Raw genomic sequence first — 21720 nt, 5'->3', positions numbered from 1 at the left:
TTGGGACTTGTGACTCGATAATTTAAAAAACCAATATTTTTATGTGAATAAATAAAAAGAAATTAACGAATATATAATATTTTATATGCAAAATAAATGTTAACGTTTTTATGATTTATCGAAATATTTCAATTTTGGGGGTCATTTTCTATGACTTGTATTGCATAGTATACAAAACTTAAATGTATGTAGTAAAAACATTATTAGCTTCAAATGAAAAAATAACAGACATACAAATAAAAACTAAAATTCCAAATGAAGTTAACCACACATATTCTAAATTTAATTATTGTAGAAAACGTTTATTGCTCTTAAACCACAAATGAACTGATATTTCGTGAAAGCATGGTCTAAACCGAATTCGATTCAAGAGAAATAGGGAGGATTGTATCGATTGTCAAATCTATTGCACCCTAATAAAAACAATGACTCAATTATCCGAATTATTGAAGGGTTTTCATGGCGTTTTCAACCCTAAAATGACGACTCTAACCTCCAACCCTTACTTAGTTCCTTCACAAAGCCCCCGAGTTGCCTCGCCCGCCCCATTCATTCAAAAAATTTGGGCTCTTTCACTCCTTAATTGTATTGCTACTTGGGCTTATTCGATTGTTATCTCTAAGTTGTGTTCCCATGGGGGGAAATTGAAAGCACCTTTATAGTGCATTCAAGAAGATAAGAAAACTGTACAAGGCCCTTTTCAGGGTTACGAATAGCTGAAACACTTTTGCTTGTGTGGATGAAAAAAAAAATGTTTTTATTCTTCGCAATACTTAACCCCAAAGTATCCAAATTAAGTGTGTCTCTAATATGAAAATTGAGAATTTTCCATGCAGTGTAAGCATTACACTTAAAAGATTTCAAGTAGTGACATCTACTTTCCGTGAATGTGAAGAGGAAGATGAGACAACAGATCACATTCTATTTAATTGCAGATTGTTACCTAATGACGAATTGTTAATAGAAATTTGCTTATTGGGTCTATTTTTTCCACTCAGTGTTTAGTTTCTTCTTTCCCTGAACTGTCATATGATCAGTAGTGTGATACTCAAACATTTAAAAAAATACAGAAAAAAATTGAAAACACGAAAAAGTACATTTTTACAAACCATATTCATTACAAAAGTAAAATTATAGGTATTCAAATAAAATAAATTATTTATTATTATTTTATTGTTAGACCCTATTTCATCAGTTGTTAACTTGCGATCCGTTCGTTAAATATTGTTAACTCTTTCGTTAAAAAATTTGTAAATCAAGGTATGTATCACTCGAATTTGAGTGCTTTGTTTAATGGTTTGGTTCATACATTAAAAATATTGAAAGTTCACCATTTATATGATTTTTACCTTTAATTATATGAGAAGAGAAGTATGAGAAAGAAGGTTATTCCTGAAAACTTTTTGAGGAACATTAATAAAGAGTTTAGATAGCAATTCAGGACAGTCAATTGAACCAGAAGCAATTTTTAATAGATACATAATATCAGCTATTTTGCGACGTTTTTGCAGAGGTTTTATGTGATGTTTTGACATATTTTAATGTATTGGTCGGATTTCAAATCAAGTTTCAACCGGAAACACATGTACTTTTCAATGCGTGATATCTGCACATTGTACATAGGATTCCATATTTGTGATGCATATTCCAAATTGCTTTGCACAAATGTACAGTAAATGATTTTAAGTGTCTTTGCCATGGTGAACGACGTAGAGATACGCATCACAAAGCCAAGAACATGTGAGGCTTTTTTTTTATGATGCTGTTAACATGGGTATTGAAAAGTAATTAACTATTATGGTAGACACCGAGATGATAATATTACACTTAGGCTTATTAATAAAAAGCTGGGTAAAAATAAGACTACCTTGGCAACACTAACAAAATCTACAAGTACTTTTATTTAATAATCTGATAGATAGTTAAATAATAAATTAAGATCTTAAATAATATTACTTGTGAATTTGCTTCTTACACATAAAATGTGTTCTACTTTCTTGTAATCCCAGCAGTTTTTTGACACTTACAAATGACACCACACGGCATAATTGAATTTAAATCGGAAGTTGCGTACTAAGTACCGTTTACAGAGTTTTTATTTATTTATTAACATAACTTTTTGTACATAATGTTATTTGTACATTGGCGGGCTTATTGCCAAATGGCAATTTCTTCCAACCAACCAATAAAATAAAAATTTTGTTTTTATAATTCAAGTAACGTAACATAACATATTCAATAGAAAAAAAAAGATTAAAAAACTAAAAATATATAAAAATAGCTTAATAAATTACCTTAAATCAAAACTATTACTCAGTGGGAAAAGGGAAAAATGAGAAAAGAAGAAAAAGGAAAGGAGGAAAGATTAAGGAAGAGAAAGGAGGTGTTTTTTCAGGCGTGATTTAAACAGAGATAATGTAGTAACATCTTTGATGGTGAATGGGAGATGATTCCACAGTCGAGCCGCATGGACACTATATGAGTTAAAGAAGAAAGAGGAATTGTGGATGGGTATTAAAAGAGTGCCTTGAGAATTAGAACGAAGAGGTTAACCGTGAGCTGATAAGCGTTTAAATTTTTCACGCAGGTATATAAGAGCGTTAGGACAATGAAGTACATTGAACAGAAGTGAGAGGTTATCTTAATCAATACTTGTTTAAAATAGCTATTTTAATGTTAAAAAACGTTTTAATATATATTGCCAGGCGTAAGCTATCTCCTGTCTCTGTCCTGCTCAGTTAGTCGGGCGTGTAGTGAAACTATAAACAAAGGTGCGCGTATGCGGAAGGAAGCAACCTACTGAATATAACTTACAGTAGACCGATGTAAACAGTCCGTGATTTTTACTGTACCACTTGTTGTGCTTGTCAAAGTTGACATGATTATACTTGCTCCCTCCGTTGCTTATTCCTTTTTCTTTGGAGACAACTTTTTAGCTCGGATTTGCATGGAGTGTAATCTCTACATATTATATTATGCCAATGATTAAAAAAACAATTTTCAAAATTGCTCTTTTCAAAATAGAAATGAAAAATAAATTAACTCAATTTTAGAAAAGATAAATCATATTTTAGTATGTGCGAAACTGATAAGAAGACCCTGGGTATTTAAATCTGGGTGTGTGGAGAGAGAGCTGTAAGCCAAATATTTTTGTAATAAAAATAGGAGAAAATATATGTAAGTGAACCATAGGAAATATTTTTGTTAAATTATTTATCGCTTTTTAATTTTTTTAGATTTCTAAGTTGTCTAATTTTAATGTTTTGTTTTTAGCATGTAGAAACTTCGGACTAGACGGTAATTAAACAAATAATAAGGGAGACAAAGTACATAATTGAAAACAAAATTTATAAAAGTAGAATGAATGCTGTCGAAATGCGATCTCTCAGGCAAATCTGTGGTAAAACGATGTATGATTGGTGCACAAATATCGAAATCTGTGAACTATGTAAAACTGAGACAAGAATTATCGACAGAATCGAGAAAAGGGTGCTGCGTTGATTTGGATATGTAGAGCGAATGGACAACAAAAGAATGGCTAAAAGGATGTACAATGGCAATGTTGATAGATGCAAAAAACGAAAAAAACTGAGAAAGACGTGGCACGATCAAGTCCATCAAATACTTGAAGATGAACATGTCAAGAGTAGGAATAATCAGCGTGCGTGAGTGAGAAGATGTATGAATGCAGAGGAATTCAGGTATGTATCCGAAGACAGAGTGATGTGGCGTTCTATTCTTGCTGCCTACCCCTACAGAGAAATGGCGTGTTGGTTTGTTTGTTTTTTTTTGTGAAAACAAAATAGGTCGATAAATACTAAATTGTTTTTTGGTGTAAGTCTTTCTAGATGTCAACGATCACTAAGACCAGATCTTGTCTTGAGGTTGTTATTTTAATTGAATTTTCGCTTTAGATTTATTTTTATAAAGTTGCATTTTATTTCAATTGTTTCAATATAAATTGTGAAGAAATGTATTTACCATTGTTTAATGAACTCAATAATCTTCAAATAAATACATAAATAAAAATATGAAATTTGTATTCTAGATATTTATCTATTAATGTTTCCAAATGGATGCCACGATAAACGTAGAAACGATTTGAGAAAATGTTACGTAAGAACGAATTCGGTCAAAATTCTTACAATTCCGTGAAAATTGCTTCCTGAATCTGCAGATAAAGTTTTCCTGCAGCGGGTAAAAGGTTCGAGAAAATTAAAGATTTATTTGTTCTCATTGTAATACCTTGTTCGAGTTGCATTAACTCTGTCGAATATGCAAAAAGTTTGCTGATAGAATTTTCGTGACCTAGAATCGATGACCCAAAAATATAGATAAAGTTCTTAAAACATGATGTTTTTTTTGGGAAATCAAAACTTACCGAGTCAGTTTAAATATTATTTATTTATTTTATTTTTGCACCACAACAGGCCATGAGGCCCAATTATAGTAGTGAATTACATCACAAAACATCCAGGCTTCAGAAAAATCATATTTAATTTTTGTGTTCTCACCGGGAATCGAACCCGGAACCTTCCGTGAGTGAGTCAAGCGTCTTGACCACTACACCACGGAGGCCGCCAAGATGTAACATATGCGAATTACGGCCACAGTTTGGCAATTTTCTAGTTTTTACATTACCAAGTAACTCAAGATCCTTTCTCATGCGTTGCAAATCAATTTCATTTCGAACTCTGTCTTTCCAAGTGGTTTTGGCCATTTTTCCATACATCCAGAATCCAAAATATTTTATTCTACATTCTGTCGCATCAGTCAACGTCCAGGTTTTCGTACCATATAATAATACTGGAAACGTTTAATATTGGACAATATGCATGTTTGGATCAAGAGACGGGTCCTTATGGATCAGGATGTCTTGTTCTTGTTCAATGCGGCATTTAATTTCCTGATTATGATCCCATATTTTACTAACCATGCATCCAAGGTACTTATACGAGCTTATATGTTTCAGTCTTGTACCATTTTCAATGAAATTGAAATCAGCACTCGTCGTTTTACTAAACCTTGGTATTTTTCACATTAAGATTTAAACCGTATTGGATACTAATAATGAAAATAAGGAAAACATGATTGTTTTTTTTTCTTCTTACCGGCCTGTTTCTCTCCACTGCTGGAAATGGGTCTCTTCTAATTTTTTTCATGTTTTTCTGTCTTCGGCATTCTTTTTCCACATATGTCCTACGAGTTCAACGATATCGTCAGTTCATCTCCTCCGTGGTCTCCCTATTTCTCATTTATTTTAAACATGGTTTTAAGACCGTATGTTGTCACCGGCTAAGCACAAAAATTGTAAACTGTTGTCTATAGATTTTTCGGAATTTCTGAAAACGTGTTACAGCTTTCCTAAAGCAGCCCAACCTCACTCGATTTATCCAAGCCGTTCCGCAGTTTGATTTAATTTTCCCAATTCAATTTTGTCAACAGTACTTACGTTAATATCATTGTTTAATTATTTACATTAAACACTTTGTTACGAAACCACTTAAATTCATTTTGGAGTCATAGTATATAGTTTTGGAAAGCAAATATCATTTCATCTGCAGGTGTAGGATCACGGACTATTGTTTTCTATGAGAATTCTCGCTTTATTTCAGACAAAAACATTTTCATCAACTACCCAGACGCAAGTTTTACTTATGGTTTTATTTCACACACAAAGCTGTTTATAATCCACCCAGATAAAGACTAAATTTATAGATAAAGACAGGTTTTACTAATGGTTTTATTTCACACACAAAGCTGTTTATAATCCATCCAGATAAAGACTAAATTTAATGGTATTCATTTATTTTATTTGACACTTTGTGTACGTATACAATAAATATACATATAAGGGCCCTTGAGGTGATTTCCACAAAAACGGCGCTATACAAATTATCCAAATATAAATAAATAAGGGCGGGCATATTGCCAAGGCATTTTCTTCCTATCTATTTCTGTAATTAAAGGATGTACTAAATTAAGGATTCGACTCAGTTTAATTAGAAATACCTCGTAATATTTCATTTTTTAAAATATTATAGTCTTTGTTAAATAATATTGTACAAAGTTGCTGACCTCGGATATCACAAACATCAGAAGCGTCAACTAATCTGGCTCTGGGAAGTTGAGATAACGAGAAAGCTGTTCGTAGAAACAGTGTCCTTTGATCCAGTTATCAAAGAGAGCTCGATATTTTATAAATACAGTTATTCTACTCTCTACTCTCTACAGGTATCACATCTAATGATGAATAAAAAAGAAAGTCATTTCTTAAAACTTTTTAATTCAAGGTATTAATCATATTAATAACTATATTCATGGGCTATGGATAAATATGCCAGAAAAATTGTATTGCATTCATTTTATTTCAGTATTTAATTAAGATATTGGTTTTACATCCACTCGACTGAATAGGCAACGCATTATCAAAGAAGAAAATTCAATATTTTATTAAGTACTATGGTATAAGATTGAATTTTAAAATATATTTGTAGCCTTACTTATGCTTTTCCTGATCATTAATAGGTCAGCAATCTATTTATTTATTCATTCTGATTTTGAAGCAGGTTTAAACATGTTTAAATCTAATGATTGAACAAGTTTTGGAGTTCTAAGACATTTTTTGTTAAATTATGATTAACGATCATGGTTTCTGTATTGGTATTTAAAGTTTAATAAAAAAAAATTGTGGAATATTTGAATGGTGATTATTAATGCGTATTGTTAACAGCCAATCATTTCTTTTCGATTATACGCATATGTCTAAAAACATTGTAAATTTTCGGCCATTTTAGATGCTTAGTTGGTTTTCGACAGACAAGCGTAAGACAAGTTTTGGTGGGATCGGGGAATTTTCAAGGTTATTTCAGAACAAAATGACGGGACGTCCGCTCACGCCTCGCGGCTTGTTTGCGACTTTGACAAAAAACCAGACCGCTTAGATGCCCCAGCGTATTCACGAGCCCTCTGCGACTTTTCTCGTTCATAAAGATAAAAAAGGACCATGAAATGACGAAGTTTCACAACTATAGAAGATAATAAAGACTGAATCATTGGAACTGAAGCCCATACCAAAGAACGTGTTCCAAAAATATTTCGAGGACTGAAAAAACGCTGGCATAAGTGACTTATATCCGATACTTTGAATGGGATGTTTTAAATATTTAGGAATGAATAAACATTTTTTTAAATATTTACGAATTTCGTAATCAAACGATGTAAATCGTAGATTTTTGATTTCGGTGAGGCGTAAAATAAAATTGGTAACTCGTTAACAACATTTTAAACAAAAATAATTTGCAAGTTTAAGGGAATAAAATCATGAGGAAAGTATTTTTTATTCAGGGACAGACAACGTTAATTAGCAAAACTCGCCATTTTTGTTAGGCTAGCTATTTTTTTTAATGAAATAGGGGGTAAGATCAATATTTGAAGATACCAACATAGAAAAATTACTAAAATATGAAAAAAAAAATATTAAAATCATAAATTTATTCATTTTAGAGGCTCGTTAACAGGTGGGAAAGACAGGATATGGAAGAAAATTATGAAAAATAACCCCCAACACCCAAACCAATTAAGAAAAAAATCGATTTTGGATTTTTTTCTTGCAACTGGCAGGAATTAAGACCACAATGCCAGTTTCACAGTTTGCCGTCGCACCAACTGCTTAACGCTGCCTATCCTGCTATTTAAGCCTATAAAGATAAGTTTAACATCAACAAAAAGCTTCATTGTTAATGGTTTGGTTGGTTTTTGCTGAAAGCACTTTCTTGACATTGAAAAGGTATGTTTTATTTACCCGTTTTCTTGATCAAAGCATTACAGTGCATATTCTCTTCGTTATTTTACAAAGTATGGACGCTTGCACAGTCAATATGGATTAGAAACATTTAAGTTTGTAAGTGAAAATTCTTGATGTAAGTTCATTGTAATTTATTATATAAACAAAACACGAGTGATACTTTAATCCACAAATTTATCGCATTTATTTATATAAATAAAAATAAATGCACTGCAGTCTTTTACAATAATAATTCATTAGATAATTTGTTGGTAAATACAAAAGACAAAAAAGATAAGTGTTCAAACTCAGGAACTTCTTAATTGTAACGACTGTAAAAATACATGCTACGTAGGCCAAACGGGTGGAGCCTTTAAAACACGCATAAAAGAGCACACACAATCATGGTCTAATAATAAAGATAATTCTAATTTTACCAATCATTTAATAGAAAATAAACATTCCTTCGAATTAAAAAATAATGTAAAAATAATTCATATTGCACCTAAAGGCCATAAACTTGACAAATTAAAAATTCTCGAAACTAATAAATTAAAAAATAAACCTGACGTAGAATTACTTAATGAACAGATAACACATGTGCATTCTCCATTACTTTACCCATTGTAATATAATTTTACTAATGACTTTTTACCCTTTGTTTTTCAGAAATTATTATTTACAAAACCACACTCACGAAGGATGGGACACCAAAAATAAAATAAAATACTTAAACTCATTAAAATAGCATTGTATCAATTCATTAGTTAACCCAAAGAAAGTTTGTTGATAATGATCCTTAAGATAAAAATAACTTTATTTAATTTACTTACATATAACTTTGAATTATCTATCCTTACCTCTGTTCTGTATAAATACATTTAAGTTTTTAACAAAGATACCAGTCTCGAAGATGTTGCGAAAGCGATGAAACCGGTCACCGGATATTCCAAATTTGTGGATTAAAGTATCACTCGTGTTTTATTTATAAAATACAATATGGATCAGTTCTAACAGGATATATCAGTGAACGTGGTCAGGTAAAATTAATACGTTTGTAGGAATTAAGCGTGTAAGTAGCTTGATGGTGTATGTAATCTGTAGTTGTTCCACATGATTTCAACAGATTCACTTTGATGGCTTATGGGATTAACTGCAAACGCGTAATCATAATGCTAGTGTAACACGGATTCATAGTCACAGACATCGAATAATTATCCTGCCATTGATCCCATCGAATGTGCGATCATAGAGATGATAATATTATGGAGTCCGCGTTTGATTGGGAAATTACACGCTTGTGTCACAAAGCTTAATAATTTTTACACGACAGTAAAATAAACGACTCTCAAATGTTATATTGAAGTGCAATAACAAATTTATTATAAAAGAAATTGTCCTACGAGTAAGAATGAACAAGGAAGTTTGTTTATTTATCAACATTTCTTAACAATATTTTAAGTTTGTCCAATTTTTTGTAAACAAGGACTGGATTTGACTTCCTGGGGAGCTGTTATTATAAACATATGGCAAGAAAGATAAAGACCATTTTAGAGAATGTAATATACAAGTATCTTCTATATTAGTAGTAGCTTTATAGTAGTAGATCCTATATAACCTTCTCTTTAATGTTCTTAATATCTGTTGTAATATGTTAATATTAACAGCTCCCCAGGGAGTCGAATGCAATCCTTGTCTACAAAAATTTGGACGAATTCTAAATATTGTTGATAAATCCACCTGGTCCATGAAGAAGTATAGAAATTTAAAAAAAAATTCAGGCGTTGCCTAGTAAGCAGGGGAAATTATTCAATTAGATGAATCTCACCCGCATAAAAAAAGGTTTCAGGTCTTCAACCTCACAAACATCAACATATGAAAGAATTAATGAAACGTGGATGTTCAAATATGGGCCAAATGGTGAATGTCACACAGTGTGTAAAGTGGCCACTTAAACCAGCCAATGAAAGGTCATAAGCCCTGTAGATGCCTAGACTTCTATATTACTTTCTCTAAAATGCTCTTCATCTCTGTTGTAATATGTGACCAACAATATTTGGACAGAAAAAAATATTTTTGATTTAATTAACTGGTATAAAAATATGTATTTAAATTCAGAAGTTTTTACAGGCGTATCCAAGTAGATTATATAATTCAACCAGGGCCGCGATTATAAACGGCTATCTTCATCGGCATATACTGAAACGATATGAACTAATATCGATATTTATGTACGAACGTGTGTTTATTTGTAAGCAAATTTATTGTATCTTCGTCGGATATCGGTAATCAAACATGTTTAGAAATACAAAATGTAAACATTTCCAGTTTTTCATACAGAAAACTTAATTTTAATAATTTAGTAGATAAAATTAAAGATAAATATTAACTTCCCACCAGAATGCGTACCCAGATGTAACCCACCCACATCGATAAACATTTCAAGTTTATTCTCCTAAAAAGTTATAAGCGTTGGTGAGTTGTACACTGCCATTTAAAAGCAGAACCAGAATACACTATGCGTTGAAAATAATGGCTACCTTGAAACCGATTTTTTTTTTATTTTATTTATTTTTTTTTTTTTCACCGCAACAGGTCAAAACGCCTAATCACAGTGGTGATATTCACAATAACTTGTGACGTTCTAAAGCAGTTAATTTAATTAATTTTAGATTAACTCTTTATACATCAAACGCTTAAATTTTTTACCACTTTTAAAAAAACCATTTAAGTATCCAATTTCTCGTAACGCTGAATTTTTTCATTGAAATCGGTACCTCAACCTTTTTTGAAATTGAATTTAATGTCAAATGCATTGTAACCATATAAACCACTACATCATGGTACAGGTAAACAATAAATTGGTCTTTTAATTTAGTCTTTTTTGTTCTTAATGAAAGTGATAATAATAAAATATTAATATATTTTTATCATCATTTGGTAATGACTTCTTAGTTACTTTAAACAAACATGCAGTCGTCCATGTAAAGAAATTCACATCAAAATAATTATCTAGAGTTCCATAACGAGTAGATAATTATCAACGGTACATTAATTTATTATTTATTCTTTAGCTCTAATGCGGCACACACAAGTTTCAAACAATTACGCCTAGAGCATTTTTCTACATCATAAAAGCTTGTAAAGTATATGGATGTTTTGTGAAATTCAAAAATATTTTTTTTTATTAATGTTTTCCACCTGCAAATAATTCTGAAATATTTTATTTGTGAACAGCATACTAAGGGTTAAAAATAAATGGTTTCAGATAGTAACGTTCGTCTGGGTCAGTTGGCCGTATATTTTCTTGTTCTCTAAATACCCTGTCAGGAATCGTCAACGCTGGCAATCACTCAGGTGAAGATCTGTCTATCCTGAACCACCTGAATAATCTACTCCATAGTCCTGAATCCAGTCCTGTCTAAAATATCACGCAGCCAGGACACTTGTCTCCTCTCAGCCCCTTAGCAACCTTCACAATCTTGCCTTTCAAAATCAAATGAAGCAACTGGTACTTTTACAGATTTAATTTTTACAAACGTTTACGGCTGCTAAGAGTTCGTTGTTTGTTTAAAGCTCAACTCGAGACTTCTGACTTTGTTATTGGGTCTGTTTAAGATATCTTAAGCATTTCGCGATGTAACCACATCTTTAAAGTTTCCAGTCTGTGCATAGATTTCAAAATTCAGAGTCCACATATCGTAGCCATACAACAATACAGACTACATAGAAGATTTTACCTTTCTGCGCCTAATTTTCAACAGATTACTTTTTTCCATGCCCTATACAAATAATACACAAATAAATAACTCACCACACATACTTGAAAAATGATTTGTTTTGATTTAAAATTAATAAATATTACAGTGTAAGTCATTCTCCAAGCACATGAGCTGGTTTTGTTTTTGGAAGGTAAGTAAAACATTAAAAAATCAAAAGTAGATCGCGATAGAAAAAAAAAAGTTTTTCGTTTATTAAAATAAATAAAAATTTAAATACATTTATAGTATTAATAGTATTAAAAATATAAGCATTAATTTAGTAAACGCGATTTGAAATCTAGGAATAACTTTTGACTCACATTTTATATTTTCCACGCATTTTACGATTGTCAAAGTAAAAGTCCTAAATATGTTAGGATCGTTATTCAGAATATGTAAACCTTTCAAATCTCTCTCATTGATAATTTTTATATCCAATTCATTAGTTCGTAGTAATTTGGAATTTGTATCTGTCGTCTGGTCACCACATTCCATAACTTCTATTAATTTATTTGGATCTGTGCAAAAAAAAAAATCGTACCCTAACATTTCAATGTAACCTGAGCAGCACCCTTCAATCTTATGATCAGTGCCTGAGCATTCATTCAGTTAACACGATTCGAGATCTAGGAATTCTCGACTCACGATTTACATTTTCCACTCATTTTGATAATATCAAAGAAAAAACCCAAAAGATGTTAGGATTTATATTCAGAATATGTAAATCATTAAAATCTGTATCATCGATAGTTTGTTTATAAATTTCATTAGTTTGTATTAATTTGAAATAAGAATCTGTAGTCTGGGCACTAGATTACATAACTCACATTAATTTAATTGAATCTGCGCAAAAAAATCTTCGTATCCTACCATTTAAATGTTACCTGGGCGGTACCCTTCAGTCTTATGATCAGCACCTAGAACATTTTGGTCTAGATAAATTGGAATTTAGGAGACAGATTTTAGACATGACATATTTTTATAAAATAATTTATTGTAATGTTGATTCTACATTTTGTTTAGAGAATGTACTCCTGAATGTCCCTAGTCGGCGATTTAGATCGTATAAAACATTCTATCTTCTAACCTTAAATAATAATATGGCGCACTTTAATGCATTATTACTTATGTTAAGATTGCATAATAATGTAGAAAGTAAGGCTGATATTGATATCTTTAACGGTACATTAAATTATTTAAAAAAAACTGTAACGCAATTTAAAAAAACAATTAGTCACTTATGTTATTTAGGTTAAATAATTTGCAATAACCTGTTAGTAATACTTTATTGTTATGACTTTTATAACAATCAAAGATTTCAATTAAGCTAGCCAATCAAAAAAAATCTATCATAAACTTTTTTTTCTTGATTTGTGCATGCTGTGATTACATTTAATTGTTGAACAATATCAAAAACAACAATTTGGGATTATTAAACCAATGTCATATGTTTTGTTTATTGTTTGTGAACCATAATAAATAATAAAAAATAAATATTTTCATCATCATTATTTCTTTTCCGAACCTAATGGTGCGCACTAGATTGGTATCAGCGCAATATCAGCGAATCTTAATATTTTTTTTGTGACATGAAGGTAAGATGGTCAGCCTTACGCTGCAGGGATCAGTCCAAGAACTTTGACATATTCCAGTGTAAAAACTCCCTTTTTAAATAGATATTTCATATCAAACATGTTGAGAATCAAACCCGAGACCTCTTGTATAGTAAGCAAACGCGCTGAATATTGCGCCACGAGGCCGACAAGTTACGACATATATTTTCATTTGAGATAAAAACCGATTTTTTGGTTTATAGAGTAAACCAGATGCTCTGAATTTTTCATTCAATAGTTAAAGTACTCTCTTTCTTCAGCACTTAAGAGGCGACTTCTCAAAAGAGTGTTAAATGCGCCGCTTAGGGTGGGAAAAGCGAGAAACAAAGGGAACAGAGTGAAGATGGTTTGTTGTAAGGAAAGAAAAGAAATATACAATGTCCACAGTTGTATGGAGTTCCAACAAAGGAATTATACTTCATACTTACTTCGTCTTGTATCTCCCAGGGTTGAGTAGTGTGCGTCGTAGTGCAGGTCTGTTATATGCCAGAAGAAACCTGGAAAGATATATGCTTCCATTATTTTATGAAAAACTAGTTTTTATATTAAGCCGGTAATATGCAAGAGCGGTGTGATGTAGTTTACACTTAGCCGGTAATATACACATAGGGACACTAAAATACTGTTTTACACGCGGGATAATTTGTCAGTTTGTCTTTTGTCGGAAGCCACAGCTGGGTTTAAGGGACTTGGAAGCGGAGAGAACAACATTTATTACAGAAGATTGATAGTTATTCACAGATTATTGCTTCAATTGTTCATTTATGATTAATTCAATGTTTCTAGATTTACCGCGTCAAAATAACTTTTCTTTATTGTTTTTTTTTTAATCTAGTCATCGATAATTAATTGAAAAACTTTTGTAAGCTATAAATATACCATCTTACTAATAATATAGATAAATCGAGTAAAATGTTTATATTTTTACTTCGAAACATTAAATATTTTAATAGAACTGTTTTTTTACTGATTAAATTTTTAAGATCCTCATGACTTTTTAATTTTTTTAAACCATATATTTTTTTTTTTTAAAACATCTTTTTCTTTATTTTTTTAATGTGTTTTTTTCTCTTTCTACTCTGTATTTTGCTATGTTTTTTTTTTTAATATGCTTTTTGCTATACACATACTTTCATTTTTTTACTATGACTTTAAATATGTTTCTTACTATGTATTCTGTTTTAATTTCGCATTTTACTGAGTTTAAAAGTATTTTAGACATATTTATATTTTTAATGGTTTTTACTATGTTTTCAGTACATTTATTACATTGTTTTTATTTTGTTTTTGTTTCGTTTTTTTACAACATTTTTACTATGTTTTTACTACATTTTTTACCATGTGTTAACTCCATTTTTTACTTTGTTTATAACTTTGTCCTGTATCTTTATAACTGTTTATATATATTGATTACTGTTTTTTTTACTGTCTTAGAACAGGGTAAATAACCCTAGTTAGGCAGTCAAAGCAACTTTGTATAAATTATAATTTTGTGTTTGTTATATAATGATAATAAATAAATAAATTAGAACGTTGTATGATTCACATATTCACAGTATATTAAAGTACTGTTCCATAATTTGGGACCTTTCTGAGTTGAACCACATTTTTGAAATAGGAAAGGTTCAAAATCGATGTTTGCGATCATTATATCTTAAAAAATACGATAATTATCAAATTTCTACTAAGGATGCAGTTGGTAAGATGGCCAACTGTGAAACTGGCATTGCGGGCTCGATTCCCCCAGTTCTATTCAAACCAATCTTAGAAATATATTTTTCTTAATCAGGAGTTGTGTTGTATTTTTCATTACGTCCTTCTATATCCCCTCTATCCCACCCGCTGACAATTTTCTTATTAAAAACTAAGCGGGCTATTACTTAAAAAAAAACCTAGCAATGCATCAGGGGTTATTTGGAGATTATCAGAGAAGCTTAAATGTTTGCTTGAAGAAATCAATTTTTATTTAACTGTATATTTTACATGTATTGTATACTTTATATTTGTACATGCTTTGACATAAAATATTTTTTTGGCGGGTGGTTTTACACTGCAATATTTAATTGTCCCTAGACTGGTACCTGCCGATTGAGTACGCTGTAATTACTTTACAAATCCAGTGTCATATGTTTCATGAAGTGCAGATAAGGGTTTAATGATGATAATTTTTTCTTTCTGAAATTAATGTTTCAAATATTTTTGTGTACCATATTGTATTATATTTTTATCTTATATATACTTACTGCAAAGTAATTTTTATTATTTGTATTTAACATTAATTTGTTTATACCATTTTTTATACGTATATATGTACTAGTACATATTTTTTTGTTTAAATTCTTTACAAGTTGTTAACAATTTGCTTTTTAATTCAATCGCTTTTTTTATATCCTTTTTTTTTTTTATCATGTAAAGTTTCACTTTTTATTTTGCATAGTAGTATGTTTCTACATGTTTACAAATAAGCGTTGTTTATTTTTTAAGTTATGTTTGTACTAACCTGTATTTTTTTGTGAATGCCTCTTGGGTGTATTGTAAAATTTCATATATAAATAAATAATTTCTCTCCCCGCATGTGAGAAAAATTAGGGACATTTCAGTGAGTTAAAGAAAACCGGTATCCTGGACTTGTATTTTCGACATCACGGTTACTCTCAGGTTTACCATCATCATCAAACTCTTAACCACACCTGATGATGCATACGGTACTGTAATGTCAAATCAAATGCCGTGTATTTTGATCAATTGCTATAAGAAGGTAAAATGATCAGTTTTAAACTTACGGTACAGGTCTGCGGACAATGAAATACATTTACAATAAAATGCACCTTTAAAACCTTATATATTTAACGTCAACCATCCCAGGAACACAAAACATTTTCAGGATGTTTACTGAGAGCAGCGATCGAGCCATAAACACTTGTCCAGAATAGGAAAATATCACATACAACGAGTACCGATAAAAAAAATTGAAATGCATTTAGAAATATTAATTATATTTTTAAAATAAATGTGGATATTGTGGAGAAATGTTTTCATATACAAATTTCAGAAAAAACTTGTTAAAAAATACGTCTTTAGATACCGCAACATCTTTGGCCTCGGCAGTTATAACGTCAAGATTTGTGACAATGTTGTAAACGAATTTGAATGGGCGGTAACAAATAAACATAAATCGCGGCGTATTAAGGACGTGACCAATGAAATGACCGTTTTAGCGGGAATTCAAAATTACAAATTTAAAAATATTTTTAATGGTACAAATAATTAACAAAAATAATTTTTTTACTGGACAGTAATTTACATACCTTCATTACTTTAAAATGTTGAAAAAAGTCTGATAATTCCCTATTCTATTTTTTTCTTATACACACAAAAATATTTTTTATTTTCCTGGATAGAGACACAGACCCTAAGGTTAATATTTATTTTTATTTTTTTATTTTACTTTATTAGGTAACTCAACAAAGATACATACTAGAAAACATACAATTTAAAGCATTCGTCGAAATAATTTGACGTGCATATATATCTTCAATTATAGAATTACACAAAATAGATAAATACGTTAAGTTGTAATACATATATTTTTATTTATTGTATAATATTTTTGTTTAAACAGGATACAATGCAATAAAAAATAAGTTGTACGTGTATACTTAAATTATTCGCAAAAGCTGAGAGAGTATCATGAAAAATGTCAATTTTATTGGTTCGGCAGTATATATTATATTCCCGACACATGCGGGCCATAGGTGTGTGGTATGTAGCATTATTTGAAAACGAAGGCAGTTTAAATATTTCCCGATGTCTGAGTGTTCTCAATCCTGCATTTATTTGTATTTTATTTAGAAGGTTAGTATCTACTTTGTAGTTTAATATTTTATACAGAAATTTTATATCGAAAACAACGCGGTGTTTTATCAGAGAATTAAAATGAAAAAAAGTTAGAAGTTACTCGTTATTTGAATTTGAACGTGGGTTAGAAATTTGCAATTTATACAAAAGGTACTTTAAGAACTTTTTTTGAACCAATTCTATTGAATTTATATGGTTTTGATATTGCGGACTCCATACGCATGAGGCATACTCAAGATTACTGCGAATCAAACTCATATATAGACATATGACAGTTTCCGGTTATTTAAAGGGTTTGGTAATATTGTTAAAATGAAAGCGGAGAATAATTCGCTAAGACACATGGATAAAAAATATGTGCTTAACTCTTTGCTCCTGATGGTACAAATGTTTTCCTGGTGCAAAACAACTCACATGCCTCTTATACGAGGAAAAAATTGATGTATCTAATCACTGTCGGTGTTTTAGCCATTTTTCCGTAATGAATTTTGAAAAGTGACTCCCAGGGATCAGTTTTTCGTAAAGCTGCTACCCGTTTGATTGTTTAAATCAATGCTTCTGTACAAACTTAATTATGATAGCAAATCTTTTTTTTTTTTAGTATTTCTGTTGTTTGATAATGTTGGTTTTTTATTTATAAATACGTAATTGTTTTCAAGCTGTAAATAACTTTATTAGTTTGTAAGTCCAAAGGCTCGACTGAATCCATGTTCAGGAATCAAAAGATTTTAAGCTCTTGACCAAATACAGTATGAATCATTGTTACTATTGACCGGAAAATGAAGAATAGCTAACACGAGAGGAATTTAAATGCGCTATGCAGGTACATCATATATAGTACGCAACCATCCACTCACTTATTGGGAGTGTGCCAACAGAATACACTTTGACCGTATCAGTGATCAGGCGTATTAAACCTGCGAACTGCGATGTATTTCATGCCAACCAATATTAAAAAGCGACTAGTACCATATTTTTTCATTTGATTGATGGAGATTTTAAAACTCATAGTAAAAAAACATTTAAGTTTGTAAGTGAAAATTCTTGATTAAAGTTAATTTTGTAATTTATTATATAAATAAAAGACGAATGATACTTTAATCCACAAATTTGGAATATTCAGTGATCGGTTTCATAGCTTTCACGAAATCTTCTATTTACTTTCATAAAATTTTGAATTATCTATCCTTACTTCAGTTTTGTATAAATACATTGAACTCCTTAATAAAGTAACCAGTCTCGAAGATATCGCGAAAACGATGAAACTGGTCACTGGATATTTCAAATTTGTGGGTTAAAGTATCACTCTTCCTTTATTTATATAATAAACTTAAAATAAAACATTTTAAAAAACAAAAAACTGATTTGTGCGCTAGCAAATACTGTAAAGATAAATTATAATTGTAACATATTACAACATAGATAAAAAACATTATATCGAGGGTAATATTGAAGTCTCGGCATCAACAGGGCTTATGACCTGTCATTGGTTGGTTTAAGTGGCCACCTTACACATTGTGTAACATTCACCATTCTGCCTATATTTGCTTTAATTCGCTTTAATTCTTTCATCTGTTGATGTTTGTGAAGCTAAAGACCTGAAACTTTTATTAATGCGGGTGAGATTCATGTAATTGAATTATTTCACCTACATACTAGGCAACGCCTGAAAAAAGTATTTTTTCAATTTCTACACCTCTTCATGGACCAGGTGGATTTATCAATAATATTTTGAGTTTGTCCAAATTTTTGGGAGTTGAATACAGTCCTTGTTTACAAAAATTTGGACAATCTCAAAATATTTTTCCTAAAACATAATTGTTTTATTATTATTTAAAGCATTAACTTTGTGGTAAAACATTTGACTAAATGTTATTCAATATTTGTGTATTACCACTTACCGATTTCTCTTTTTACGGGTTTCTAAATGTCCCCATCTTTTTGTCAGGAATTCAATTAAACCAACATGCAAAACCCACTATTCACCTTCACAATAGTTGTTGCACAAAAATATAAAACCAACACCACATGCACTTTACTAAGCACATACACTCATTAGGACAAACATGCACTGATTAGATTATGAAAATATTTTATGCTATTTGAGATATAGTTGAAAAAAAGAAGAGGAGATAGAAGTATGAGCTTGTGTATTCACAATATTTTTTTTTTCCAAATTCGCACACAACCTTATCAATTTTAATCTCGACGGTAACAAGAATACGGGAGTTTTACATATAAAAAATAATGTGTTAAAAGTAAATAATATGGAAATATTTCACATAAAGAAAGCTTTAAAAAAGAATGTTCCTTTGATCAATAATTAAACAACCTTTCAAAATAGTTATTCGATGTCCCATTGTGACGTTAACCCTTAAGCTATTGATTTTAAACTTCTCCTACCTTCTCCTCTCCTTTTTTTCAACTATTTCCCAAACAACATAACATATTTTCCTTATCTTATCAGTGCATGTTTGTCTTTATTAGTGCATGTGCTTATTAAAATGCATATCGTGTCGGTTTTAAATGTTTGTGCAACAACTATGGTGAAGGCGTATAGTGGGTTTTGTATGTTGGTTTAATTAGTGCCATGACGAAGAGATGGGTACGTCTCGAAACCGGTAGGCCCAGAAAATTCGGTTTATTATTTTATACAAAAATTTTATAACATTTATCATTCTTAATTGTTTAATGTTAGAATATAAAGCAAAAATGATCATAAGAATGCATGTTAACGAAAAGCGGACTGTAGCGAAAAAACTAATTTCATTCAGTTTTGTAAAAGTTGGAAATTTAAAAAAAAAAAAAGGATAGGAACATGGAATATGGACCAACATTTGATACGATGATGATATTCTTCAATTTTGGGCACTGGATGATGAAATTCACTTTATATTGTTTAACGATTTATGATAACTTTTACAACGACGCGCCATGAATCAAAGATTTTTTATATTCGATGTAATGTGTCAAAAATGTTGATTGTTTTATTCCAAATCCAAATCATCTAATTTTAAATTTTTTCGATCTCAATGTAACGTAGGTACTATTAAAATGAGTCAAAAGAAAGATGGGAAAGAATGGTGATTGGCCAGGAATAAAATAAAAAAATGCTGTTATTTACTAAACCGCATCTTATCCCAAAATCAGTTTTTTTCAATTCGTTAATAGACAATGAGACCATGCCAAAAAATAGATGTAACTTTTCAAAAATATTTGAACTATTTTTTCGTGGTCCGCGGACCATAGGTTGGCAACGCCAGCAGTATGCGAGTACAGTATGGCCGCAACTATTTCACTGCAGAATGCCCTTTATTGTCGGGAATTATTTCACGCCTCCACAGAAGAGCGGAACTACAAAACCCACCCCCCGCTCAAGGTAAAATAATTCTCTAATTTCGTATTGCGCAGTGCAAAGGGAAAAGTCTTAAATCATACGCGCGCGTGAGATGCATTCGCTAAATGCATTCTGTAATGCATATCAAATAACGGAATTTCGCGTATTATTGATTAAAACGTGTTTTGTATTAATATTACAATTATAACATTTAGATTATTATTAGATGACAAATACAAAACTGTAAATGCCAATATACATGGACCACATTTAATATAATGCATTTGTATACAAATGGTATACTAGAGGTTCAAACTGTTGTTAGGGTTGCTGTAAATCACATCTTGCTGGAATGTGTGATTCTATAATATGCTGCAAACACCCAGATGCATTCCACCGGCAACACTGCTGACTAGTTCAATTCGTTAGCGTCCACGTCACGAACCCTGGGCAATGAGATCACACTCATAACATCGTAATTACAGCAGATAACGAGAGGATGAAAGACGAGTTTCTGGCACCTCAAAACCAAAATCAACCAGCCAAGGGAAGGTAACCCTAAAAGAAAAATTCACCAAAGAAAGCAACGGAAAATCACTATGGTCATCTTTCGCAGGAGTCACTTTGGTGAATATGGCGGCCTCCGTGGTGTAGTGGTTAAGACGCTTGACTCACGCACGAAAGGTTCCGGGTTCAATTCCCGGTGAGAACACAAAAATCAAAATGTGATTTTTCTCAAGCCTGGTTGTTCTGTAATGTAATTCACCGCTGTAATTGGGCCTCCTGGCCTGTTGTGGTGGAAAAAAAATAAAAAATAAATAAATAATAATACATCCAATAAGCAGTTGTCGTTGCTGCGGAGTTGCACTGGACCGAGATGCTCTCGCTGTAGTGATCACCCTAGGAAGAAGAAGAAATTCGTATATGTCAATATACATGGACCACATAGCGCATATGAACGTAGTTATGCAGCCAACCATAGAAAAGTGAAATTGAGATAATAGCTCCTTTGTAAAAAGAGTGAAAAATCAAATTTACGCAACAGTTGGAATGATTTTGACATTGACAAATGATATACAATGAATCCGAAAGTTTTTTTTATATTTCAAACAAGAATCTAATTATGTATTTGACTAGTTTTAATGATTTTTAAAATACCACAAGGCTTCTTTAGTACTGTAGGAGTTTTCTGCAAATTGAGAAATGCCGTTTTTGTGATCGACACTATTTTCAGAAGGTGATTATTACAGTTTTTTGTATGAAAGCGGTCAGGCTGTTTTTAGCAGAACATAGAATTGACCTTTTTGCACCGGATATTACTAATATCTATTTTTTTCTAGATGGTTTCTGTACAACTAAGTTCAT

General features: G+C 31.1%; 1 protein-coding gene across 1 annotated transcript in view; it reads right to left on the bottom strand.

The window, feature by feature from the left end:
• The window catches only part of LOC148278760 (cyclic GMP-AMP phosphodiesterase SMPDL3A), a 374579-nt gene that overhangs the window by 250407 nt on the left and 102452 nt on the right, over positions 1 to 21720 (bottom strand). The window contains exon 3 of the mRNA XM_088230910.1: positions 13589 to 13657. Within this exon, the coding sequence (XP_088087036.1) occupies positions 13589 to 13657 (69 nt within the window). The remainder of the gene's footprint in view (positions 1 to 13588; positions 13658 to 21720) is intronic.

Source organism: Micrasema longulum, unplaced genomic scaffold, assembly GCF_059751315.1.
Source record: "Micrasema longulum isolate JH-2025_06_02 unplaced genomic scaffold, ASM5975131v1 h1tg000830l, whole genome shotgun sequence".
Taxonomy (NCBI): domain Eukaryota; kingdom Metazoa; phylum Arthropoda; class Insecta; order Trichoptera; family Brachycentridae; genus Micrasema; species Micrasema longulum.
Note: the sequence above shows the minus strand (reverse complement) of the source record. Positions and strands in the feature narration are given on the sequence as shown.